The 27,549-nt window shown below is 40.4% G+C and overlaps 2 protein-coding genes across 4 annotated transcripts in view; one reads left to right on the top strand and one right to left on the bottom strand.

The window, feature by feature from the left end:
• bcl9l (bcl9 like) overlaps nucleotides 1-15,728 on the top strand; it is a 28,028-nt gene extending 12,300 nt beyond the window's left edge. For both annotated transcript variants that reach the window (XM_086262202.1, XM_086262201.1), the window contains exons 2-9: nucleotides 4,135-4,208; nucleotides 4,313-4,726; nucleotides 9,997-10,119; nucleotides 10,523-10,697; nucleotides 10,780-10,864; nucleotides 11,397-13,779; nucleotides 13,899-14,153; nucleotides 14,433-15,728. In XM_086262202.1, coding sequence (XP_086118328.1) covers nucleotides 4,399-4,726; nucleotides 9,997-10,119; nucleotides 10,523-10,697; nucleotides 10,780-10,864; nucleotides 11,397-13,779; nucleotides 13,899-14,153; nucleotides 14,433-15,595 — 4,512 coding nt within the window. In that variant the 5' untranslated portion in view covers nucleotides 4,135-4,208; nucleotides 4,313-4,398 and the 3' untranslated portion in view covers nucleotides 15,596-15,728. The remainder of the gene's footprint in view (nucleotides 1-4,134; nucleotides 4,209-4,312; nucleotides 4,727-9,996; nucleotides 10,120-10,522; nucleotides 10,698-10,779; nucleotides 10,865-11,396; nucleotides 13,780-13,898; nucleotides 14,154-14,432) is intronic.
• Nucleotides 15,729-16,181: 453 nt separating this feature from the next.
• Nucleotides 16,182-19,534, bottom strand: cxcr5 (chemokine (C-X-C motif) receptor 5). Of its 2 annotated transcripts, XM_086262203.1 has the most exons (3): nucleotides 19,386-19,534; nucleotides 18,779-18,956; nucleotides 16,182-17,490 (listed from the first exon to the last, which is right to left on the bottom strand). In XM_086262203.1, the coding sequence occupies exons 2-3, from the start codon at nucleotides 18,809-18,811 to the stop codon at nucleotides 16,381-16,383; spliced, it is 1,143 nt and encodes a 380-aa protein (XP_086118329.1). In that variant the 5' UTR covers nucleotides 18,812-18,956; nucleotides 19,386-19,534; the 3' UTR covers nucleotides 16,182-16,380. The 2 variants fall into 2 exon arrangements, with proteins under 2 accessions (XP_086118329.1, XP_086118330.1); XM_086262204.1 differs by lacking the exon at nucleotides 19,386-19,534 and having other exon boundaries at nucleotides 18,779-19,057.
• Between the last annotated feature and the right edge of the window lie 8,015 nt (nucleotides 19,535-27,549).

The raw sequence follows: 27,549 nt of genomic DNA, 5'->3' as shown, positions 1-27,549 counted from the left end.
ATGCCTGCTTATGCTTAATTTTGTGTCACCACCCAAAATCCCCATTTTGAACCAAGAAATATACATTTAGTTCTCTGTATTAATTCTTTCTTTGACAGCTTGACTGTTGCATCACAAAAACAAACTACATCATGATGACGTGTCCTGTTTTACTGTATGCAAACAGTGCGTACTATAAAACTGTGTGTGACTTTTCAAAAGGCTGAGCATACTTTTTGCAGTCAGCCAATGAAGTACTCAGGCCTGTAACCCCCCTCCCCACCTCCAACCACCACCACTATGCACCTTATGCTTGCATTTGTGCTGTGTGCTAGCAGTGTAGTGTGTTGTCATTTACTGAGGCACATGTATCTGAATTGCTACATAGAGTGTATCAATTTGTGCAGCTTTTGAAGTTACTTCTGCATTAGTTTCTTATTTTTGGGGGGCTATGTAATTGGTCAGTACGGCTGATTTATTAGTTTGGTAATGTGCAATTTATAAAGAAGCACTCCCCAGTTACATAACGAGCTAGAGGCTAGAGTATATTGGTCTATATACATTTCCAGAGTGTGTCAGCATGTTCTTTAGCACACTTAAGACTTGAATCTTAATTGAATGTATAATGAAACTCCATCATCTCTGCTCTTACCCATTATGGGAGGCTGAGTCTTATCCAATTTCAACTTGGGTGTAAAATTTATCAACATCTTTCATTAAAGGGCCAATATTTTAGAATTTGAGATGCATATGACAACACCATATTTGAAAACACCAGAAATAACTGTAGGAGACCGTATTTGATCAGGAAAGCCACAGTCTGTGTGACCAGATGGAGAGCTATAATCTTGTCAACATGAACAGAAAAGCTAGACGGCTAGATAGAATTTTCAAACCTGACAGAAATTAAATGAATAGGGATTTGATTTTTACTTTATTTCATTAATTGCACAGATGTCAGGTTGATCTGATTTATTGTACTTTTCAAATGTCACCATAATTAAGTACTTTATCATATCTCAAGCTTGACTTTTAAAAATATTATGCTTGTGTGGTGAGGTCACCATGTAATCAATGCAGATGACACCAAATAAAGTCAGTATTTGACCCCTGTTGCTTTCTAGAATAAACAAGTTGCTGGAAATATTTCTCTTGAGAATGTTTTGGTTCTTTTGGTCTATTTTAATTGTTTGGCTGCACATCCATGATGTGAATCTCTTGTACCTCCACATCCTGAAGATGCCCTATTGTATTAGCATGTGATGACTATAGAGTCCATTTGAATACAGTTAACTTGTTGCCATGTCATTTCATGAAGTCAAGAAGCAAGTTTGAGATTATTTAAGCCTTGGCAAATGGTTTGTATCCTGGTGGAAGCAGGAAGATTGGTACACTGTGGTCATAAAGGGATGGACATTGTCAGCAACAATACTCAGGTAGGCTATAGAATTTACACAATGCTCAGTTGGTGTTCCAAGAAGAGATCCCCCACACCATTACACCACCACTACCAGTCTGAACAAGTTATACATGGCAGAAAGGATCCTTGCTTTCATTCCATCTAGAAATTCTAATCCCACCTTTTGAATGTTACAGCAGAATTCAACACTTGTTTTATTACACAATGTTTTTCCAGTCTTCTATTGACCAGTTTTGGTGAGCCCAAGCTCACATTGCAGTCTCATTTCCTATTCATAGCTGACAGGAGTGGCAACTGGTGTAGTCCTTCCAGATCTGAGGCATGTTCAGAGATGCTGTTCTGCATACCTTGGTTGTAACGAGTGGTTATTTGAGTTACTGTTGCCTTCCTGTTGACTAGAAGCAATCTGGCCCTTCCCCTCTGACCTCTGGTATCAACAAGGCATTTAATTTCAGAGAACTGTCGCCCTCTGAATAGTTTCCTCTTCTTCTGACCCTTCTTTATGAACTCTGAAGACAGGTGTGTGTTTAAATCCCAGTAGATGAGCATTTTCCAAAACAATCAGGCCAACCAAAACTCACTGCAGTTAACTACAGTCAGTATAATTCTATACTGTCTGATTCTATATAATTCTATGCACAGGAATGTAAAGCCACACATGTATACACTGAATCCTTAACAATATATAAAATTGCAAGGCTTTTTTTTTTTTGCTTCAGTCCAAATAGCTTTCTGAGATTTGCTAAAACATGCACCTTGTGTATATTTAAAAAAAGAAAAAAAGAAAAAAGGTGGGTCCTGGCAGGTCAAAAAAACAAACAAACAAAAAAACACAGCAGCCACAAGGGTTACCACCATAGTAGGAAGCTTTAATTGCTCTTGCAGTAATATAAGACCACATTAATAACATTGATTTTTACTTCACCTATGTTGCTTTGCTTTTTTGTGTGTTTTGGAGAGGAGATGCATGCCAATCTCCTGCATAAAACGGAGAACAAACGAGAGACACAAATAGCAGTACAGAGTGTGTACTGCCACTGTGATGTAAATCCTTGGTTTGTAAAGTCCCATTTTGAAGATTCGAGTTGAGCGTTTCCACCATCGCTATCTTTGTTGCAAAAAACCAAAAACAAATGTGATGTATATTAAACATGCAAATGTAATATAAACTCAGTTCTCTCCATTCACTCTGAGACAGGCTTCATTTTCAAGCAGCCACTCACAAAGAACATTACAGTAGACATCCATACATGTTGCAAGAAGTGGTGGATAATGGCAGCATGAGGCTGAACTGTTTATAGTGTTCAAGTGAAACACAAGATTTACTTCGGTGACTCTTCAATTCTTCCACTTTTTCCAATTTAAGCTGCACCCTTATTGCCTTGATTCCCCTCAACATGCCAACAGTAGCATAAATGACAGAGTTGGCTTGATAACCACTAGACAGGTATTCATTTTAGCCGGCTCTTTCTTCTCATAAGTGTCCACTTGAAGGTCAGCCTGTCACCATATGATTAGTCTGCCTCCCCTTTGTGTTGCACAAAGCAGTGAGTCATACTTTGTCAACAGTTGCAACGTCTGACTGTCCCTGTTTGAGTTAATGAATGATGAAATCCTCAGCCAGTGAACAAGGCACCCTCCTGTGCTGACTTGAGCCAGTGTTGGTTAATGACTAATGGGAGCATTGTGTTTACCATTACCTGTGAAGGTGAGTGAGTGCTACAGATGGTTCTTTTGGAGCAGAACAGCTGACCTGATTGACTAGGATTGTGTCATCAGTCAGAAGTGTTTACACGCGATCTGCCTGATGTCAGCCAAAGATCTGGCCTAGATATTTATTTTAAACAGGGTTTTTTTTTTTTTTTTTTTTTTTGACCAGCTAATCTTGAAACCTGCAAATATTGAAGAACTAATGTTTTCTGCACAGGTATCTTTTATGGGATGAACTCAGTCTGCTTGTTTAGAGCTAGTTGTTAGAATGCATAAAATATTTTTCACCAAAATCAGCTCACTGCAGTAGCAGATATTAAAAACATAAACTTGAGGTTATGGACATAGGCAGGTGGTGGTGTCAAAAGAGTGCCAGCTTGCAGCAGCAGATTTGATTTGAAGTCCTCCATTACTAATATTTAGCTTCATTCTTGCTTGGGAAAAGTCTGTTGTTATACCTTAACCTTTTCTGTAAAGAAAATAATTGAAAGTCTATGATTAGGGCCTCATTACCTGGGATCTTTGGTCACTCTAAATTACATTAAAGCAAAGGTAGATAGTTCTGATGATGTCTTGAGATTTGGTTGCGTGTCTAAATAGTCCAAAAATAAAATCTGTTAGTATCGAGTAGTTTTATCTGTTTTGTGCTACAAGTGTGAAACAGGAATGAGTGTGTCTAAGTGAGGGAAACAGGATTTTTGCTAAACAGCATTGTATGTGGTGGAGTTTTTGCGGTTTGCAAAGTGTTTAGAAGAGGGCGGTACCTTAAACACTGCTACTGAGCTACTTCTGAGTTTCGGGTCCCTCCCCCAGCTCAAACTCAGTTTTGCACTCTTTGCCTTAAAGAGACAGTTACCTCGGTGTGTTTTTGGCCTTACTCTGTTATCAGTCTTTGGCTTTTTCTCTCTCTTCTGTCTCATGACGTTGACTTTGACCCACAGGTTGAGGACACATGACTAACAGTGTTAGCTGTAAAGGTCGCCGTCTGCCTCTGCTAATGATATTCCTCTGTTACTGTCCCCTAGGTCTATGTGTGGTCAGTGAAGCATCCTGGAAACCAGCATGGCGATGTGTCAGCTGAGTGTCTAGGTGAGATGAGGTGAGTGAACACGGCTTAAGTTTGGTTTAAACACCTAACCTAGAACCAGCCTTTAAAATACTGATCACTGATTTATTTTTTTTTTTTTTTCTTTTCTCCATCAGTGTCGCCTGTAAGCAATGTGACTCCACTGACTAACAGCCCAGCAGTTCTCCTTACCAGACCTTCACCTCAATCACCAGCCTTTCAAATGCACCCAGACAATAAACTGGCCAGTCATGGCAAGCAGGTCACCGGTGACAGCCGATCCCAAATACCCAGCGTAAATCAGCAGGCGCAGCAGCAGCAGCCAGGATCTGCTACCCACCTGGGTTCAAAGGGCATTGGTTCTGGCAACCATGGAGTCAAAACCAGCCAGTTGTCTCTGAGCAACCCTGGGCTCAAAGTTGGCAGCCAATCAGTGAGTGGCACTGGAGGGATGCTGAAAACCAAAACCAAGCGGGATCGGAGCGTCTCCATTGACTCTGGTGAATTAAGAAATGCTGTTCCTCCAGTCCTGGAGACAGATGCCAAAGGGGGTAAGACATGTATCGATATATAGAGGGTGCTCTGTAGTGAGTTCTTTTTTTTTTCTTCTAATTATGCATAAGTTCATTTCCTTTACCTCCCTATCAGCCAGATCTTTACCCGAAATACCAGATTACGTGCATTCACCTCCTCCACAGCAGGAAGTGAATACAAGGACTGCGAGGACAGAAGAACTTGTTTTCTCTCATGCTGAAATGCCCTGACCTTTCACTGAAGCATCAGAATTTCCCCCTGGCTTTTGATTGTTTTCGCCATGCCTTCACAGCAGTGACGTGTCTCAGATGAAAAAACATCTGGGGTTTCTGTAGTGCTCTGAGAGCAAGAAAGCTAATGTGGTTGTGACAACTTAGTAATGCTAGAGAGGATACTATTAAAACAGGAGGTGATGAGTGTAAATATTTTTGTTCATGTGGTTCAGTACAAAGTGCTTGATTTGCATTTGTTTGCTAGTGCTATTTTAAGAGTTCATCATGTGTTTTGTGAAACTCATCTGAGCTTCCTGTGCATTACTCGAACCTTGCACACGCACACATACACAAACACCACACACACATGCACAGAACAGAAATTGTCTTATCAAAGTTAATGATTTGCATTATGGGAACTTGCTTTTTGACCCCAAAAAGGGTGGAGAGTCCCCACAGTATGAATATGCAAACACAGTAATGTATCAATACATTAATAATTAACACAAACACACATAAAAACACTCAGGGATGAGGTGTGGTCCCAGCACATAGAGCAGCAGAGGCTAAGAGGAAAGAATGAAAGATTGGGTGGATTGATTCAGACCCACAGTATTGATCCATAGCACTACTGCAATATTATTCTTTGACAATTTGACAGTTTATCAAGTGATGTTTTTTTATAAGAGAAGAGTTTCCTAACCATAGTAGCTGTATTTTGATTACTTTGATAGCTACTTCACATGGGATATGCCATGCCTTGAGAATTATTAAGATGCATCTATGTGGGACAGATTAGTTTTAAGAGGTGAGCACGGTGTAATTAGATGCTATATCTTGTTTCAGTTTTGGGTATAACTTTAACTAATTTCTGCTGCTTTCTGACGTAGCAGGTATGGAATAAACTTAATCTTTCTAGAGATTAGCTCGGCTGGTGTTAGACTGTGAAGTTAGAAGCGTGAGCCTCAAGCCGAACTATACACTCATGTTCTCTTAAACTGTGATGTTTATTGTTGAGCAACTTAAGATGCATAACACACACATGATCATAATCTTGTGCGAGTCTTCCAGTTAATTTAGCGGCATGGGTTTAGACTTGCACCATTCTGAAAGTGGTACATGAAGATTGTGGAAAATTGCAGTTGTGATTCTTAAAGAAAAGTGGCCGACCTAATGGTGATGAAACTGACTCTTGTGCGCTATCAGGTTATCAGAGAGGAGTCCATGTCTGCACAGGGACTTTAGTAAGGTATTGTGCCAATGTGTGCCACTAGAGCGGCTTAATTCAGCTTTGGCATTGATTCTTTGCGATTCTGCTATAGGAGTAAAACAGTGCTATGGTGGTGAACAGAACTAATACTAACATTTAAGTTTCCCTTTAATTTGTCATCATTTATCCATTCACACAAACACAAATGTTCAGATCCATTTGGTTATCCTACATGTGTTATATTAGCCAGACCTTGAAATATGCAGTGAAAAACTGCCTCAGTAACTGTTTTTCTTAGATAAATCTGTAACTACTACTTTGAAAAAAGGTACCAGTCCTCCCTCTGCTGTTGGGTTGTCTGTACTGTCATTTCAATTTCCTTTTTCACTTTAACTTTATAGGTTGGGAGTGTGGTTACCCAAACTCATGCTTATTTGGAAGTAGTTTTACGCTGAAGACAAAAAGATGATCAATGAATTGTCATAAAGCTTATCTGGAAGCATGTGCAGTCAGTAATCAGAGAGATCAGAGTGTGCTGATCTTTTCTTTAACCCCTAGAGATTTATTCATCTTTTGAATTTGCTGTCCATTTTTGGTTCTCTGTTCTTTGTGGAAATCTTAGGCCAGCCACAGCAGTTTGGACCGACTGAACCACAGTAGCTCGTGTTCTCACAAAATCGTAACTGTGTTTTTTGGCTCAATGTTTTTATAAGCAACACTTACAGTAGTGTGAAAAGTGTTTGACCCCTTCCTGATTTCCTATTTTTGGTTTGTATGTTTATCACACTTAAATGTTTCAGATCATCAAACAAATTTAAATATTACACAGAGATGGCACAAGTAAACACAAAATGTGGTTTCTAAATGAAAATTTAGAACCTTCATGGTCCTGTGTGAAAAAGTGATTGCCCCTTAACCATATAACTGATTGGGCCACCTTTAGCAGCAACAGCTGCACTGAAATGTTTGTGATAACTGGCAGGGAGTCTTTTACAGTGTTGTGGAGGAATTTTTGCTCACTTATTTTTGCAGAATTGTTGTAATTCAGCCACATCGGTGGGTTTCTGCATGAACCACCTTTTTAATGTCATGCCACAGCATCTCAATCAGATTCTAGCCAGGACTAAACTACTCAAAACTGTATATTTTGTTTTTCTTAAGCTGTTGAGACAGAGGTTGGGGAACTCCAGGCCTCAAGGGCCGGTGTCCTGGAGGTTTTAGATGTGTTCTTGATCCAACACAGCTGACTTAAATGGATAAATTACCTCCTCGACATGTCTTGAAGTTCTCCAGAGGCCTGGTAATGAACTAATCATCTGAATCAGGTGTGTTGACCCAGGGTGAGATCTAAAACCAGGACACTGGCCCTTGAGGCCTGGAGTTCCCCACCCCTGCATTAACAGGTGGACATGCTGGTGTGTTTTGGATCATTGTCCTGCTGTAGAACCCAAGTGTGCTTCAGCTTGAGGTCATAAACAGATGCTGGACATTATCCTTCGAGATGTTTTGTTGGTATGATGTTCCTTTTCTGAAATGCTGTGTTAATTTTACACCAGATGTAGTGGGACTCAAACCTTCATCAGTCCACAGAATATTTTCAGAAGTCACGGGGATCATGCAGATGCTTTCATGCAGATGTGAGATGAGCCTTGTGGGGTTTTTTTTGGTCTGTAGAGGTTTTCTCCTTGAACTCTCCCATGGATGCCATTTCTGCCTAGTCTCTTTCTTACTGTTGAACCATGAACGCTGATATTAACAGAGACATGTTCTGGGTTCTTTTGTGACCTCTTGGTTGAGTTGTTGATGTGCTCTTGTAATAATGTTGGTAGGCCAGACACTCCTGGGAAGGTTCACCACTGTTCCAAGTTTTCTCCCTTTGTGTATAATGGCTGGAGTCCCAAAGCCTTAGAAATGGCTTTGTAACCCTTTCCTGATGGATAGATGTCAGTTACTTTGTTTATCAGGTGTTTCTTTAGTGACATGATGTGCAGCGTTTTGAGATCTTTTAGTGTACTTTATTTTGTCAGACAGGTTCTATTTATGTGATTTCCTGATTCAACAGGTGTGCCTGTAATCAGGCCTGAATGTGTTTAGTGAAACTGAACTCAACTTTCCAAAAAATGTAGATAATCACAGTTTGTCTGTGAAGGTTCTCAGTCATCCAGGCCATCGTAGTCTAAGGAGCTTGGAAAGAAAAGCGTTTGGACTTCTTTAGGTTGCTTGAAGATGTTTCACCTCTCATCCGAGAAGCTTCTTCAGTTAATCACAGTTAATTCAGGATTTACTTTTTCAAAGAGAACCAGGTAGGTTTGGATGAGTTTTCTCCCTTAATCAATGAAATCATCACTTAAAAACCACATTCTATATTTACTCCGGTTATCTTCGTCTAATATTAAAATGTGTTTGATGATCTGAAACATAAGTGTGACACATATGCAAAGTGCTAGGAAATCAGGAGGGGGGGCAAACACTTTTTCAAACCACTGTAGATGAGATGAATAAAGTTGGCACACAGTTACATAAAAAATGACGTACATACAGCTAAAATGCCAGTGAAATGTTTACCTGCAAGTTATTTTGATAAGCCAACTCTGTAATATTTTTTTTATTGATTTATTTTTTTTATATCGAGTCATTGGCGCAGAATCCGGTGCCACTAATTCAGATGTGGATTGTGAAAGTATCAGTCAAAGGAAAGCAGGGAATATAATCCAGTGTATTTTCAGTATCTTGTGTTCTTGTTCCAGATGGACATGCCTGGAATACCTTGTGAGGTGTTCGGGTGCTGTTCCTATCAGATCCCAGAACCACCACATAGTTCAGTATTTACAACATTTTAAATTTTGCACAAGCAGAAAGACTTCATATGCTGCTTATGATATTTTTTTCATCTTAGAAAATGAATGGGAGTGAACAGGTATGTGCACCTTCTGGCAAGAGCAGCTGAAGCATTTCTGCAGAAATGATTTAACCTTCTGGGGTCGACAATTGTGCCGGCGCAAATCACATGACTGTTTTAAGATGACATAGCAGCAATACGCAGCCATTTCAACTTGGGTGGAAAGCTCAGACTTCAACCTTTATACATTTTTTTTTTTTTCAATCCTAGCAATCCATTTATGTGGATTTTATTGACAGTTTGATGTATATAAGACCTACACCACAAAAATGAATTAAAGCCACCAAAATAATCGTGCTTATGTTCATGTTGTGGATACATTTTAATGTAAATAATATACAAGAGTTTGAGATGGTTTAACAGCATCATTGTCACATCTTAAAATATGTAAAATGCTGGATACGAAAGCAAAAATAATCTACATCACATTTAGTGCTATATTTTAAATCTCAAAGTATATATTTGGGATTCGGGTATTTGTCTTTGTTTAATATTGCAAAGCAACATTTACTAGCAATGGTTGGTGCTGCTCTCCCAAAGGATTGGATTTAGGGTTGGCACATATGGTTACTTTAACCTCACAGGATTAAACATGGTCAAATTAATTCATGATTCACCAGTTTTTACTAAAACGTACCTTGCAGATGCATACCATAGCTCTAGTTAAAAATAATCCCTAATTGACATGTCCTACATTTTACTCACAACTTCATTGTGCAGCCAATTTACCATTTTTATGACCATATTATGATTTTAAAGTGAGTCTGCCATTAGAGATGCTGTTCTGAGCTGTAAGTTGGAGCCCTGTGAACTTTCAGCAAGTAAAGCACATTGCATGTGAACAGACAAAGTTAGTTAATTAACTTGTGATTCTGGAAAATACAGTTGTACGTTAGTTGTAACAGTAAAGAGGAAATTGTATAACAGATGCATGAATGTGGATGTGTCTGTCTGTCTGTCCTCTAGAGGGTGTTATGCGCAGCAAGCGGCGGTGTGTTCTGGAAAAGAAACAGCCGTACAGTGGAGATGAATGGTGCTCTGGACCTGACACAGAGGAAGATGAAGACAAGCCACACACTACAGCCCACCGTGAGTGTGAATACCTCAACACAGTGGTGAAACACACTGTCATTTGCTTTTGTCTAAATATGGAAATAGTGTTACTGTGACCACAACAGTCGACCCCCCCCGCGCGCTCCATCCAGCACGTCTGTTTTATTTTCTCTGAGGTTCAGTTGATAAATTATCTTTTGCTGTTGGAGTTCCTGCACACACAAAACACTAAGAAATAGAGATGTCTGCTTAGAATGCCTTACTATCCCCTCCACTGATGGGACTATGTTTTTTTTAGCGCACTCTGGTGTTGATTTCTTGTAGCCACATGAATTTGCTGGTATTTAAATAAAAATCCAAGCTATTTTAGAGAAATGAAACCACTGTGGGGCTTTTTAATTATTTATGTATTTTTTGTTTTATTGTTGTTGTTTCTAAGGGGAGCGAGGGCTGGCTGGTCCTATCCAGGGACGCTCTGATCGCTTGACTTCGGGATCCATGCCCGAATCTGGAGGTCCAGCAATGGGATGTGGGGTGGGACCAGGGCTAAAAGCAGATCCCCCTCAGGCTTCACAGCAAGTGGTCTATGTTTTCACAACCAACCTTGCCAACAGGTGAAAAATATTTGCAGGTCAATGATTCATATGGAGATTAAGAGTATCAGCTTCTAAAAGTGGCCATTTTATTTTTTGACAGTGCTGCAGAGGCAGTAATAAAAGGGCAGGCTGATTCCATCCTTCTGTTTCACCAGCAAAACGTTCCACATTCAAAGTTGGAGCAGGTCAGTCATCTCTTTTTCTTTTTTTCTCCTAAACTGATTAAACCACATGGGAGTAAAAGTGTTTTCCACATTAAAGACCACAGGTGCAAACTATGTGTGAAGGGTTTTTGTATTTGTTTAGTTATTTTAATCTCGGATGCCTCTCTGTTCCTGTTTCTGTCTGTCTGTCACTTCTTTGGACTGCTGTAAAAAAAAAAAAAAAAAAACACTTAGAAGGGTATGTAGTGCTATTAATTGTCTGGTACCAACAAACAGCAAAACTGCAGGTGCAGCGATGAATACTAGTGATGTGTCTATCTCTAGAAGACAGACACACTAGTAGTAGTTACCCATTTAATACATGAAGGCTAGATAATGTAGGCTACACGAGCAGAAGACAATCACATCAAAGTGACAAAGTTCACATATAGAAAATAATTTAGCCTGATAAATGATCACACTACTAATGAAAATATATGAAAAGCAATTGCGACTGCAGGAATAACATTTTAAAAGTTCAGCCTTGTGTTCTTTGTCCTTTTTTCTGCCACAGGGCCACCCATCAGGGAAGCTTTCTAATTTATCTGAGAAGCTAAATACCAGTAGCTCACCACCTACAGGCACCCCGAAATCCCAAAGTGGAACTCCACGGCCAGCCTCTGCAGGTGTTGGGGGTCCGATGCATACTGCAGGGACACCGTCATCAGCAGGGCACTCTGATAACGAATCCCCTCAGACCAGACCTGGCGGAGCTTCCAGCAATAACAGTATTGTCACTCATAGGTCAGAGGGAGGAAGCGTGGTAGCACTTGCTGGCGCAGACCCAGGAACTGGAAATGGGAAAGGCACAGGGGGTATGCCTCTTCCTGTTTCTAGTGTCTCTCCCTCGGGAAGTCCCTCCATCCTAGCTACACACCTACAGAGTGATACAGTACAGAGGGGTGGCCAAGGAAACACAGATGGTCTTTCCAAAGAGCAACTGGAACACAGGGAGCGCTCTCTGCAGACGTTGAGAGACATAGAGAGGCTGCTTCTGCGCAGTGGATCAGGTGGAGGCTCTGGAGACCCTGCAAGCTCTAACAACAATGCTCTTAATAACTCATCCAATCCAAATAATAATAATACTGATAGGGGTGGCATTCTGGAGGAAGGTAACAGTGGTACTAATAACTCTGGAAATTGTGGTAGTGGTAATATGTTATCATCAGCCTTGGCTCCAATGGGCGATATGAAGAAATATGAAGAACCCTTGCAGTCAATAATTTCTCATACACAATCCATTGGTGGACCTGCCCTTGACAGCCCTCAAATGGACTCTCATCATAACCTGCCACAACCTCCACATCACCATCTGTCACCTGGGGATGACATGGGTCCTTTACTTGGACAAGAAGGACTGACCCAAGAGCAAGTGGCCTGGAGGAAACTTCAAGAAGAATTCTACCAGGAGAAGAGGCGACAACAGGAGATGCACCCTTCTCCGCATCCCCAAAACTTTAGAATCATGAGTGACATGGGCATGCCTATGATGATGAGAGGACCCCCTCCTCCATACCACAGCAAGCCTGGAGATCAGCAATGGGGTCCTGCCAATATGATGGGAGGTGGAATGGGTGGAAATGGACGAATGATAGAAATGCAAGAGGGACCCCGTGGCCCAAGGTTTCTTGGACCGAGAGGGCCGCCTGGAGGGGGCTTCCCTGGTAGTCCAGGAGGAGTTTTATCAATGGAAGGTCTAGGACCCCACAGGCCCTCACGCCCAGGCATGATTTGGCTAGATGATATGCCTAACAATATAAGTGGTGGAAGTCCCTTCCATGGATGCTACCCTGGTGGGCCGCCACAACACTTGCAAGGTGACTCAGAGCATCTGCTAACACGCGAGGAACTGTTTCGCATCATGGACAAACGGCACATGCAGGGTGCTTCCAGGTTTGAACTTGATAGATTGGCTAAACAGCAACAGCATGGCAACATGGGCTCAAGAATTATGGATAATCTTGGGGGCCCAGATCTTCCCAATTTAGGAATGGGCCGTGGTCAACCCTCCGGTCGAGGTGATCCCATGGACTTTCCTGGTTCACGTGATATTATGGGTTCTCCTGGAGGGGGTCCTCCAATGAGAGACTTAGTAGACTCTCCTCTGGGGAGCCACATGGCAATGAACATGAACCCACAAATTCATGTTCAGCAGCAACAGCAGATGATGTCTCAGAAGCTCAGAGGAGGCCATGGAGGAGGACCTCTAGTGGAGATGTTTGGCACTGGAGAGATTTCACGAATCAGGGCTTCTCAAAATGGAAGAGGAGGAAATAAAGGAATGATCCCTGGACCTGAAGGCCCTTATCAGTTTCCAAACCAAGGTCATTTTTCTGGAGGTCAGTTGGAAGTACCGTATCTTCAACAAAGTGGCCCAGAGATGTTTGGGCCTGATCATCAAGGACCTAATCAAATGGGAAGTACATCACGTCTTAGTCATATGCCGATGGGCGGAGGCCTTAGGGGTGCAGACCTTGGTTCTAGGCAAACCTCTGACCTGTCAGTAAATGTTAACCCTCTGACATCTCCTTCAGTGCCTCCTCCTCATCAGCTAAAGTCTCCATCCCTCAATCAAGAGCCATCTCCTCTTATACCTTCCCCCTCTGCTCCAGGGCTGAAGTCACCATCACAGGTTTCTTCTGCTGGGCATCATCCCCCTCTTCCACCTGCATCTGGTGCTGGGACTCCTTCGTCTTCTTCCATGAAGTCTCCCCAAGTAATGGGATCTTCTAGCCTTGGGATGCACTCTCCGTCTGCCTCCCCTGCACGACTGAAGTCCCCCGCCCTGGCTTCAAACTCTCCAGGGTGGACGTCTCCTAAACCACCACTTCCAAGTCCGGGTGGTCCAGCCAGTGGAAAGATGGTGGGCAATGGAGGATGTGGTTCTACTGAAACAGGTAGACTCCAATCCAAGCTCAAAACAAACATCAGAGATGCCGTATTGGCTTCTCTGAGGTTTATGATATTCCTTGTCTTGCTGTGAGATTACTAATTTTTTTCATTGTTCTTTTTGCAGGCCAATCACTTCCCCCTAGGAGTTCAAGCTCTACCCCTATTTCCCAGCCAGGCTCAATGAATCCTAGTATGCCATTTACGTCCTCTCCCGATGTCCCAACATCTCAGAATCCATTATCTCTTATCATGTCTCAAATGTCCAAGTACGCAATTCCCAGTTCAACTCCTCTCTACCATGATGCAATCAAAACAATCGCTACTTCTGATGATGAGATGCTACCAGATCGTCCTCTTCTATCTGGTGTCAGCATCGGAGGTATGAAAATAGGGATATCATTACAGACAGAAAATACCTTTTACAGTGGTTAAACGGAGGATTTGCTTAAATTGTGCTGATGTAAGGCAATTTGTCTATGCCATTACAGGAAAAAACATGACAAAAAGAAAGTTTAAGTATTTATATTAAAGTAGTGAGTTTTTTGAATAAAAATAATGCTCCAGTTAATACTTTGTAATTTTAACGAGTTAAGAAAACATTTGTTTATTAACTGTTATAATATGGGTTTTTCATGTATTCATCTTGTTTTATCACCAGGAAATATGGGTAATCCCCAGACGTCACAGATTGGTCCTCACAGTGATCCCCAAAGCCCGATGGGTATTGTAAACCAAGGTCAGCAGCACCTGTCCCACGATTCCTCAGCACCTGTCCTTTCTTCCCCAAACCAAATGGGCATGCCTGCCATGAATTCTGCCATGATGGGAGGAGCACCTGAGGGAATGGGGCCCTGCAATGTGTCGCCTATACCCCAGACGGCAGGGTTTCCCCGCATGCAGCCACCACCACATGGGCCCATGCACTCACCTATTGGAGGCATGTCACAGAATTTCGCTCAGTCTAATGAAGATATTCTGCCACATCAGCAGTTACATCTTCTTAACAAAGGTCATCCTCACCAACGCCCCCCTCACCCACCAGACTCTTTTCCCTCACTTCCCATAGGTGAAGGACCTGATCTAAGTGAAGTCATACGCCCCACTCACACAGGGATTCCTGAGTTTGATCTCTCCCGCATCATTCCTTCCGATAAGCCGAGTAGCACTCTTCAGTATTTCCCTAAGAGTGAGCCACATCAGAATCCACATCAAGGGATGCCATCCCAGCAGCCACAGCAGCTCCTTAAACAGCTGTCTTCTTCTGGGCCTCCGCATAGCAGTGGCCCTTCGTCTAACCCCCACTTGGCAAGCCTACAGAATATGATGGCTGAACAGCAGCTGCCACCTCACCCCTCACATGGTGGAATACGCCAGAGCATGGTCATTCCTCAGGGGGTCTCCAGGGGTATGGTTTCTACTGGGGGCATGGGCCCCATGTGTTGTCCCCCTGGTCATATGATGGGAAGGACAGGGTTGATGCCCCAACAGCAACTCCAGCAACAACAAGCCATGATGGCCAACAGCCTTCTCCACCATCCCTCCAATGCATATGGACCTGGCATGATGCCTTCTCAGCAGCACCAACAGAATCTGATGGCACAGCAGAATATTATGATGATGCAGGCTAAGCAGCGAAGCATGTCAATTGCAGGGGAACCCTTTGGACCCCAGGGCCCACTAATGTCCCCTCAGGGTCCCATGATGGCCCCACCTCATCCACAGTCTGGTATGATGGGCCCACAGTCTCTCAGACAGCGGGGAATGTCTCTGGACAGTTCCATTGGCTATGGTCCTGGAGGTATGACCAATATGCCATTCTGATCCAGCTCAATAAACAGTTCTTTAATAAAAAAATGCGTTCACTGGGTTACCCTCCCATTGTGTCCAGAATTTTTCATTGTTATTCTTGTAGTGGTTTTGAAAAGGAGGAATTAAAAAAAAAAGAAAAAAAAAAGAGAGAGCAAAAAAGGATTACAACTGATTAAAAATGAAATCACTATAACACTGTTCAATAACAAGTTTGAAGCCATTTTATATAAACTGTAAAATGTGTATATTTCAGAAATGTGTGTATTTGTTGTGGGAACAGCGCAGCAGTCAGGAGAGGAGTGCCTCAAATTTCTATTTGTTTTAATATCATTGATTTATTTTCTCCAACTACCAAACTGTTGTGCAAAGGAATTATATATATATATTATAATATATATACTTGCTGTATATAAGATGCAATTTGTGATTGTTTGCAGTTGTTCTGTATAACTGTGTTTTAATAGGAGTTTAAAAAAGAATAATAAGGATCTCTAACATGGTTTTGTTTTGGTTCTTGTGTTGTCAATTCATGTAATCTGATAACACTCACAAGGGAACACGGGTGTCGTATAATATATAAAATAAAATCTTTATTGGATTAGCAGTAGCTACAAAACAACACAAGGCTGATATTTGGCCAGCTTTACAACTTTTTTTTTTTTTTTTTTTTGACTGGACAATTTAAAAAAAAAAAAAAAAAAAAATACAGTAAAAGTAGAAATGAGTATTGTATTATAAGATCACTGTACAGAGGAGGGGTATTTTCAGGGCATGTACACATGGACTAGAGGACTTTATTACATGAGCACTGTGCTGTTGGTGGTTGCTCCATCAGAAATTGATACCCGACTGTGGCCATGGACTCTGAGGAAAGGCAGGCAGATTCGTCTGCAGCCCAGTTTACAAAGCAGATGTATCATCTCATTGCGAAAGCGCACTCCAACAAATGCATACAAGAAAGGGTTCAGGCAACAGTGCAAGATACCCAGGCTCTTTGTCACTTCAAACACTTGCAGCATTATTTCTCTTGATTTACAGTCGTCATCCACGATCACATTCTGTTGTCGCAGGGTATATATGATCAAACTGACATTATATGGCAGCCAACAGAAGCAAAACACAAGTGTGACAAGCAGTGATATTCGAATGGCTCCTTTTTTTGCTTCACTTTTCTGGCTGTTGCACAGAGTAATTACTAGTGCTGCGTAGCAGTAGCTCATGATAACCAGAGATAAGAAAAAACACAAATGATGAAAGACACTGTTGGTCAAAACCCAGTTGCTTGCGTGTGCACCATAACTGTAGTGGTAACAGGCCAGGAAAGGTATGCCTGACGTTGAATTTTTCTGTGTCACTGAGGCAAATACGGCGTTCGGTAATGCCAAAAACAAACAGATGAGCCACATTATCATACAAGTTAGGTGCACTGTTCTTGGAAGGCGACTTTGCATACTGGGAATTGCATGAACAATTGCCAAATACCGATCAAATCCAATGCAAGCTAAAAGGACGCTGCCACAAAGGAGGTTCAGATTCTTCAAGAACTCATTCAGTTTGCACATAAAATCTCCAAAAATCCAGCCGGTGGCGCTGTCGGCTACATCGAAGGGAATTGTAAACAAAAGCATGAGATCAGCCAGGGCAAGATGCAGTAGGTAGATCTCTGTGATGCGGAGCTGGCGCCATCGTGTCACCAGGACTGTTATCATCAGGCCATTCCCTGCCACACCCAGGAGAAAAATCACAGTGTACAGCACAGGCAGGAACTGGCCATAAAAACTCTGCAGGACCACATCATCACACGGGTAGACAATGGGGAAGTTGCAGTAGTCATCGGTGCAGTTGCAGTAGTCATCGGTGAAGTTGCAGGAGTCATAGGTCAAGTTATTAAGTTCTTCAGGTGTCAACTTGAAAACACATACAAGAGAGCATTACTTTTAATCATCAAATCTCAAATGAAGATTCCCTGTTGTATGCAGCATATGTGATAGTGATCAGACTAATAGTTTTGTTTCATGATGAAGTGAAATAAGATTCATTACAGGAGTGTGAACAGACTCATTTATGTAATGATCAAATACTTCTTTTTTTCCACTGCAGTTTTCTCAGTCTAATGTTTAGGCAGGAAACACTGAATAGACCAGATTGTTTTCACTTCCCTCTCATGATGACTCAGAAGGCATTTCAAGCTAAATTTGACAAATGTGATTCAACCGTGGCTAATCATATTTAAAAAAAAAAAAAAAAAAAATAGTAGCTGGTACAAACACAACTTAAATAACTAGCTGAAAGCCTTGTAGAGTGTGCCGTTTCTCGGTGTTTAATCAAATGTTACTAAATATGGAAAGAAGTCTGCGGGAAAAATATCTGCAGAAAAATCATTAGAAATGCAAAATATGTGTAATAATCATAACACCGTTACACCAAAAGCAGCAACCTATTCAAATGTAATGTTAACTGTACTGCTGGACTTCTGTGGAAAAAAAAGTCACGTACAAATATTTTTATGATATATTACAGATGTGATTCTCCCTTTTGATGAAATATCATATTTTCATAAAGAAATCTTCTCTATGGTATTTGATTACACATCTATTTTCTATTGCGAGTAATGTAGACTGATAAAAGGATTATGATTATAATAAGAAATAACATAACAACCATACAGGTTTTATTTTAACTTCAATTTCCTTTTCCCTCCAAATCTGTGTGTCATCAAATGTGTATTAATAGAAAAAATTACATCATTCATTCTCTTTTCATATAGGAAGAATGTAAAACTCCCAGCTGAGCCGTAGTCACAGGCAGCAGCTACATGTTGCTCATTCCATTTAAAATCTCTTGTTTTAAACTAAAACCTCAGTTTAAAACTGAGGCTGAGGTTTGGAAAATGAAGGTACAGAATTATGTTAATGTCTTATATGAGACTTTCAGCTTCATAACGATTAACGAGGAGTTACAGAATATGTGACCGGATAGGAAATAACAATAGAGCTTACGTATTCCTTTATGGTTGTGTATAAAAAAACAAAACAAAAAAACAATAAAACAAATAAAAAGTTCTAAATTAAAATATTTAGACAGAATTTCCCATTATACGTGCTACTACAACAAAACTCTGCTGAAGAGTGCTGTCATACAGAATATTTGCACTAACTTTCCATTCATCTCACCATTTCTTATTTTAAGTCTTACCTCAAATGCTATAAGAGTCATTGTTGAAGCCATGCAGATAAATCTTGGCCCCTTGAATGCATGTGTCACACTGCAGTACTGAAATATGCTTGCACTTCCTCCCAGTGCTGGCTGGCTCTATTCGCTATGCTAATGTCTTTCTTTTTTTTTTTCTTTTTTTTTGGGTTCATGGGCGTCTCTGGAAGGAAAGACACAAAAACAAATCAAAGCTTTAGTGTTATCTATCTACAATGTTATCTATATTAATCACACAAGAGCAGTAATGCAATTCCAAGTAACTGCACTCCTGTATTCTAGCTTTTGACCAGCACGTTGCAACTGCACTAAACTGAACAGAATTATTTCAGCACATTTATATACATCCTTCCTCTAAATTTTTTAATGACCGTTTGGAAAGATCATCCAGCTCGGTCATTAGTACCAGATTTATGTTTTTACTGACAACTGACAACACAATATAAAGCCCCTTGAATTGTGATTTGGTGCTATATAAATAAAATTTAATTGAATTGAACATTTTTATGTTCACGGTCCAGTTTAAGGTTAATATTAACAAGCAGGATGGTGACCGCAAAGGTTGAAACACCTTGCCATAAAAGTTACTTACAGCTTCAGCATCACCTTAACCACAAATATCAACAGGAAATGTGATTGGGTTTTTTTTTTTTAAATTTAAAGTAGCCACAATCTCACACTTGAGACAGGGTTTTACAAGCAAAGCTCACTGACAGAAGCATACGAGGCAGACTGCACACTCAGTTCAAAGCAGCAGCCCCTGAATGAATGTGCTTCAGCCTTTTTAAGACACAGGTGTGCCCAATCAGTTGCTGATTGGTCTGGGATCCCTCAGCTGGTCTTATAGATTTTCCCTGGAGGTCTGCTTGAAGGAAGGCTGGCTCACTTCTTCCAAGGCCAGGAGCCATAACAAGCAGGATGGTGACTGCACAGATTGAAAGACCTTGCCATAAAAGCTACTTACAGCTTCAGCATCACCTTAACCACAAATATCAACAGGAAATGTGATTGGTTTCATTTTTTAAATCAAATTTAAATTAAAAAAATAAAAATAAAACGTGGGTTAATCAAATAAGGCTATTTCATTAAGGGTATTTAACGATGTAAACATAAAATACTATAAAAGAAAACAAATAGTAAACCATATATCTTTGATAGAGACACATATTGTTCTTAGAAAGATAACAAACCCTGTTTAATCTACTTCAGTCATCTTTTAGTTTAGACTCTACACAACATTATTATTCAAATTTTATCCTCTCTTTTGATAGAAAGGAAGTGGGGGTGGGGGCCACGGACATGGTTTCTGTGGTAAATCCGAATGTGGAAGTACAGTGCATACATGCCTAACAGCTGACAGGATGCTTCTCCACACAAGTGATCAAAGTCAGGATGATTAAAATGACTTATTTGTGATTTCCGTTCATGTCTGCTTAGCTACAGATGCAGAATTTCTCCAAAACAGGAAAGTACATTCTTGCTGCAAAAACAAGAACGACGAGACTCTGCATGACAAAAACAACTAGTGTGGGCTGTAGCCAGCAGCAACACTGCAAATCTGTGCCCTTTACAGTTTGTGCTCTGAACCAGCCTTGCATTTTAGCTCTCTTTACACAACAAACATCCCTTTTAGCTCTCCACCAAACTAAGGAGCCATTCAGTTTTTCTGGGGTTCTCTTGCATAAGTTTTATATTCTTTGTAAACCATATAAACAGTAAGTGTTTTGGTCCAATCAGTTATAATATACTGCCAATGTCCCCACTTGGACTGATTAAATTGAACTAGACCAAATAAATAATTAAATAAATAATTAAAATATGAAATAATAAATAGCATGGTGTCCACAGTGAAGTCTGCTATCCAAAAGTTTCAGTCCAGTTCTTGTGTAATTTGGCAAACCTCAGCTTTTTCTCCATGTTTCCTTTCCTTAAAATGGTCACTTCACAGCCGCTCCTATACTGAGACCATTTTTGATAATGCCCCAGTGAACAGTAGATGGATCAGCAGGAGGGACAGACGCATCTCTCAAGTTCTATGACGGGACTTTATCTTTTTTCAGATGCTGTTCATCCACCTTAGTTGTTGTTTTTTGTTTTAGGCCTGCTGCCTCTTCTTTTGTCCTCCACTTTTATCAATTTTTTAGAACATACTGCACACCATGCCATCTATTAGCTCTGTGGGAATCACATTATTGGGGCAAAATTATGTGCAGAAATGTGTTATGTTTGGCATTTTTCATATATTCAGCCAATGACTGTAGAAAACATTTTATACAGTCATTGTATTCAACTAAAGAAACTGCAACAAATGTTAATGCGTTTATTCATTGTTGTTTTTTTAAAGGGCTGCTAATAATGAAGTGCCAGAAGATACAATTTCAAACTGGTTCTTTTTTAAAGTTCTCTGTGATGTGTAGACACAACCCTGGTTCATCCCTCGAGTTATTTGTTGCTTGAATGATTCATAGATCAGTGTTAAGTGAACAAATGAAATTCCTCTGAAAACAGGACTTCAGAAAGCCTGGAGAACTGTTGCTCAAGACTGCTTTAAAAATGCCAGACTTAATCTATGGCTGTTGGAGGTTAATAGTGTGGATATGGACATGAAGTGAATGATCTTGGAAAAAATAAGTCTGGTTTCAACACTGAATTTATTTTCCCAAAAGAATCCTATCGATCAGAACACTGATTATTTAGGAGACAGGTACCTACCAATCTAAAGCAGACAGAATCACTGCTGAAATTTCAATTGATGAAGACCTTGGGATGGAGAGCAGGTGAGACCAACCTATGCACACTATGCAACAACTTCACTAAATGCCCAGGGAGATAAAACCTTTCTGAGATATACACTTTTGTTCAACAGAAAAATAAGTCAAACCTAATGGAAATATGTCCAAAGCACAGTTGCTTAGACCACCCAACAGCTAGTTGGAGAGATGCCCCCCAAAATCACAAACTGGGAAGTTCACCTGTGAGATCGCTTTGTGAAAGGCCCTGAAGTCCAAAAACAAACACTCTGTGCAAAGGGATTTGGGAAGGTGGTCAAACGTTGAGAAATTTGCCATACATGGAGAGAAATGGCAAAAAGAAAAGACTGAGAAAATTAACAAGAAAACAAAACTGAAGCAAAAAGTCCGGATACAACAGCTGATAATGCACAAGACACAAGCATGCACTACTGTGGACATGGAAGAGGAAAGGATGTGAAGGCAGCAATAACAATGGCTGTTTTCTGTATGTGGCTGAAAATGCCTAAAATGTTGCTGTATGAAGCAAAAATCAGCGAGAGACAGTTAAGTTGGGTTAAGGATTATCTTGAAAAACAGGAAACTGGGGGTATATGACTTTGGGTGGGTGATGAGAAGGGGAAGGAGGGGGATGTGAAAATGACACATGCACGTGCAATGAATGCAGGCGTGTCAACACAGCCATCTCTCACATTGCTGCTAAAATGGAAAAAGCTGAGGGGCATATTACGGCCAAAGACTGAATTCATCTGGTGTTTACAAACCCTCGCTACAATGAATTATCTGGGTTGCAGGACAACATGTTAACATTTTAGTAAACCCGTGAACAGACTAAGTGGTAGAGCCATAAAATCTGCAGGACCAGGAGACTTTCCAATGACTGAACAACGCAAAAGAGATTTCCGAAGACAATGAACGAATCTTTCAAACATGCATTTCTGCCGTCACCATGTTGTCCTGTCAACTTGCAGGGCTGTGTCCACTTAATACTACACTATATAACTTTATAACACTTATTAATAAAAAAGCATATCATTATTGAGGCACTGCAAATTATTTAATCCCAACAACATGTAAACTTGTTGACTGTCATTGTGTCAGGGAAAAATAGCTTGATTATGACATGAGTGAGTAAAATGTAGCGATTGTTAAATACAACTTGAATTTGCTTTCACATTGGAGTGGAAACTCCTACAGACTGCTGTGCTTGCATTTCATGATAAACAGGTGAAGTTTCCACAACAGCGTACACACACACACAATACAAGTGACAGCACATGTGTCTGAGAGAGCTGACCAAAAACAAAAAAAACCCAAATGTGCAGTCAGAGTGATTTTCACTAATAAATGTCAAGGTTTTTACAGTATCCATGATACCAGTACACATCCTTCTCTTTCAAAAGCTGAACAAGATATTCAAAATGATGCTCAACAGTGCAGTGGAAAAAAAATAAAATTAAAATCTCTCTATTTAATCTCTCCAGAGGGGCTGACACTGTGACAATATGCTGATGATTTAATGATGTGTTTTCCTTCTAAGCAGGGCTGCGAGACCGACTGTTGAAATTCCTCACTGAGAACGGTCACAAGGTGATGGGCTTCAGAGAAAGTCACCTATGCGGAGGCACGTCCCTCTCTCCCAAAAAACCACAAGCAAATGTGGCGGCGCGAAGGAGGAAGAGCCCATTCCTCTCCTGGGGAGGAAAGTTACACCCCAGGAGAGATTACAATAGCCAGTGCAAACATTTTAACAGTTACAAAAGGCACACAGGCTTGTTATTAACAAGCAGAGGTGAAGCAGGTCAATTTCATAAAACAAGGTTTCAGACAATAACTGCAAATACAGTCCTGCAGAAAGGAAACTTCTAAGGTAGCAGGGCTGGCAATACAGAACTGTCAATCAAGACACTTTATTAACAAACGAACAAGGTTCGCTGCAACGATGCTGCCCTAGTTAAAATAGCACATCAGTAAAATAATTAAACAAAATGGTGGAGACCGGCCACTTGGGGAGGCAACCTACAGGGAGAAGTGCCCAAGGGTGCCACCAATTACTCACCCGTGGACTCTCTGCAATTCTCAATGCCACTTAAATGATGCATTATACCTCTTCTCCAGTGTGTACACTAGCATGCATCAGAGGGAATTCCACCACACATGCCTAGCCCCCACAATAAGTGGTGGCAAACAAACAAACTATAAATTAAGAGATAAAGAACAAAACTCAGTAAATGAGATAGAAAAGAAACAGGAACCAACACGCACAAAACCAAAGAACCAGTCAATGCCAGTCAGTAAACGACAGCAAAGCAACAACAAGGCTGCAACAACACAGCAGCAGCAGTGCGTAGGCCTGTAACACAAGAAAGAACACAGTCATCCAGGCTCCACCCTGCTATAAGCCAAATTACCCATGAGGATCCAACTTACCACCCTTTAACGGTTACACAGATTAAGCAGTTGCGAGGGGAAATAAATCCGATCTGCAATACTTAAAAACAGACTGTGATCTTTGCCACCTTGAACAGGAACGAATAGCTTTCACTGACTTAATACTGCAGACCTCCATTACTTTACGATTATGAAATCCCGACAAACTGCAGACAAAAAGGGTGGATGCATGACCTCTGTTTTGCTAAAGCCGCATAGAGAAAGACAAAGACCAATAGCATTTTTTTCATTCTCGCTGGAATTACTAGCAGCAGATCTTCCTCTATATATGGAACAGCTCAAAAAGGTAGTACTGACTTGACATGACCATGCGGGTTACTCAGAATTAATGCTTTTAGTACTAACTGTGTCACTGAGAAAAACAAAATACACATTTATCAGCTGCTTGTTGGTCAAGGTAAGTAAAAAAAAAAAAGAATTCTGTTGTAAATTACAACAAAAATGCTAAGACCTTTAACAAGAAGGTAACCAACAGCAATGTACACACTATATTACTGGAAATCCCAAATGTCAGGGTTAAAAGTGGCCCTGTATTAAACTCAGCTTCACTTCTCACCACAGATGCAGATGGCGAACCACACAATTACAGAGAAGTTGTTTCTAAAACTAACCTGACAAGCAGTGGTCACAGAACATGACATCTTAGCATCAGGCACAGGACCGTCTCACTCTTCAGATCAAGCTGCTGAACTCGTGGGACTAACATGAGCGTGTGAAATCGCTAAGGGTCAAGGAGTCACCATTTCTATCAATTAAAGCCATGCATTTGGGGTGGTGCATGATTTCAGCACTTTATGGAAACAGTGACAGCGTATAACAGTCTCTGGGGAGTGGATTGCACATACTGAGCTTGTAGCTGCATTGCTGGATGCCCTATTGTTCCCCAAGATTATAGTTGTTTGTACATGTGAAACTCACACTTACTCAAAAGACTCCCTATCCCCAGCCAGCTCTAGGGCAGATGTGGCAGCGAAGACAGCAGCTAAACAGACTGTGAAACCAGACCACAGCATTAACATCAAAACCACACAAACTCCATCTCTTAACACGAATTTACAGGCTACCATGCATATCGATACTCTGTTTCACCCACGAGGAATCAACGATGGCATGCATGCAGCACCTGTTTGAACAACCAGGTTGTTAAATGTGCTGAAAAGTTCAGCATGTTTTTTTTTTTTTTTAATTAATATAGAAGCTGTTGGTGTGACATTTCTCATCCATGCTACACACGGTAAACATCCAGATGACTCACCAACGTCCCAAACATAAGAAATGTTTGTTTTTCAGTCATTCAAGGTGATCCTGAAGAGCAGGCTATTTGCTAGAAACGTGTGTGGGATTTTTGGCGTTGCACATGTACATTCATTCCTAACAATACTGCAGCTGGTTCTTTTACAAAAGAAATGACTACATTTGAAAAGCTGATCAATTTAAAGAGAAAGTTCTATGACTGAGCATTTGCTAGAGTTTTTGAAAAATGGAAATCATAGCAGGAGTGTTGGTAGCACTGGCTCTCTTAAAACTGTGTGAACAACTGAATAATAGCATTTCATGAATGAGCTGGATACTTTCCTACCACAATTGTGAAAAAATAATGTAAAAAAAATTAAAGTATTGTAAAAAACAAAACAAAACTGAAATACTTGTAAAATTTTAAATCACGAGGATGTCGGACTCATCAGCTAAGGCTGTCTCACTTTCTGTTTCACACTGTCTTGACTGAAACCTACCGGAATGCAAGCACTACTATTTTTGAAAGTTGTTTTTATTATTATTATGTTTTATATACAGATATAATGTTAGAAGTGATTAAATATAATGAAAAAAGTGGAATTGTAGTTGTAAATTTGTTGAAAAGTGTTCAAATTATGTATCTTCTATCCACGGTTAGTACAGTGTGTGATTGTAACCTTCATGGACAAAGACATACCTATAAGCTGTGTTTGAGGTCAGGAGGCACTTTAATGCTTTAATACGTGTGGCATTCCCAAGACGTTGTTCTATAAATCTGTGGTCTTTTTGTGATCACATAAGAAAGATGAAAAAGATATTGTTTCGGTATTTCTCCCAAAGTCCTCAACAAAAGTTTGGGACATTTACATCTTCACATCCAGATCTCTGCAGATCAAAAAGTAGCAGTCTGTTGGCTTTCAGGTAGCCTTTGCTTGAAAGAAGAAGAATTTCCCATTCTGATGGTTAATTAATCCCATCTAGCCATCACAGTCTCTTGAATAGAGTTGGATTTTGTTGCAGTAAAATTCAAATAATTTAAGAACAATAATATGTGTGAAAAAATGTAAGACCACTCATCTCACTCTTACACCTGTCGGTTTGAGGAAGAATAATAACTATAATTGTAAAGAATTTAGCCGACAACAACACACTGAGTTTGTTTGCTTTGCACCAAATATGATTACATGCTGCAAGACTGTGCAGGTATCAGAATAACCATTTGGGTAATTAAGTAAAGCACTGTTAACTTTATAAGGTCTGCACTGCTTTATCCTTTAACAGTTTCCAACTCTTTTAAAGAGCCGCATCTTAACAGGACTAACACCATGTAAAACAAAACAAAAAAACTTATATGAAGTAATAACACAACACATGAAAATCAGCCTTTTGGAGTCTGTCTTAGAAGTCTTAGAAGGCAGTATATAAGATGTAACTGTTACAGCTTGCTAGTCAAAAGCATGTTCTCCAAAACCCCACACTGCCACCCTTTGGCATATACCTAAAATATTGTCCCACAGCAAAATGATGTCACAAATATTAATTTACACTCGTTATGAGTCACAGTGTTCTCCGCACACAAAATAAACTGAGCATCAAAAAAGTTTACATCATCTAATGCGGCATTAGTTTTATGTGTGGCACACAAGAAAAGAAAGACAAAGAGTGTAGAACAGAGACCTCTGGTTGGTAAACTTTAATGTTCTCCCTAACCAACACATTATTACAGGATACCTTCAGTGTCTGTACAACAGGTGGCAGTGATGCACCAAAACACATGGATGACGCTACATCCACACCTATCCCTTACTGTACAGACAAATATCTATCATTAAAAAAATATTTATTTGATTTCTGTATGATCTTTTCTCCCTGACCATAACAACCACAACACTGTCTGTCTGTAACAGGTGGGCGATTTAAGGCCCAACTTTAAGGTAGAAAGGATGTGTGTTTATCTTGAGAGGGGCCTGATAACTAAATGCTCTGCATCCCATTCTGCTTTTTCACTATGAACAAAAAAATGTCTACACTCTGAGATCAGAGTACTCTGATAGTGTATTGAGATCATATTGGTATGCTGGGATTGTGTTAAGAATGGCATCTAGCATAAAAATCTGTCAAATCAAATATCTGGGGCTGTGGCAACTTGTGACTAGGGGAGCAGTTAAAAGTAACTCCATCTTTGTTGTTTGTGATAGAATGGTGCCTGAAGATCTGCGATGATGTTTGTGAGAAGCATTTTACATTCAGTTATATATAAAAAAGGGATCCAAAGAGGAGATGCTAATATGTGAAACTATGATCTCTCTTTTTAATCTT

This window comes from Aulonocara sp. 'chitande type north' Nkhata Bay, linkage group LG14 (genome assembly GCF_057382095.1).
Source record: "Aulonocara sp. 'chitande type north' Nkhata Bay isolate Kocher_YH1m ecotype deep benthic linkage group LG14, A_spYH_male_GT1.1, whole genome shotgun sequence".
NCBI classification, from domain to species: Eukaryota; Metazoa; Chordata; class Actinopteri; order Cichliformes; family Cichlidae; genus Aulonocara; species Aulonocara sp. 'chitande type north' Nkhata Bay.
The sequence above is the reverse complement of the archived record's forward strand: the minus strand, read 5'-3'. Positions and strand labels throughout refer to the sequence as shown.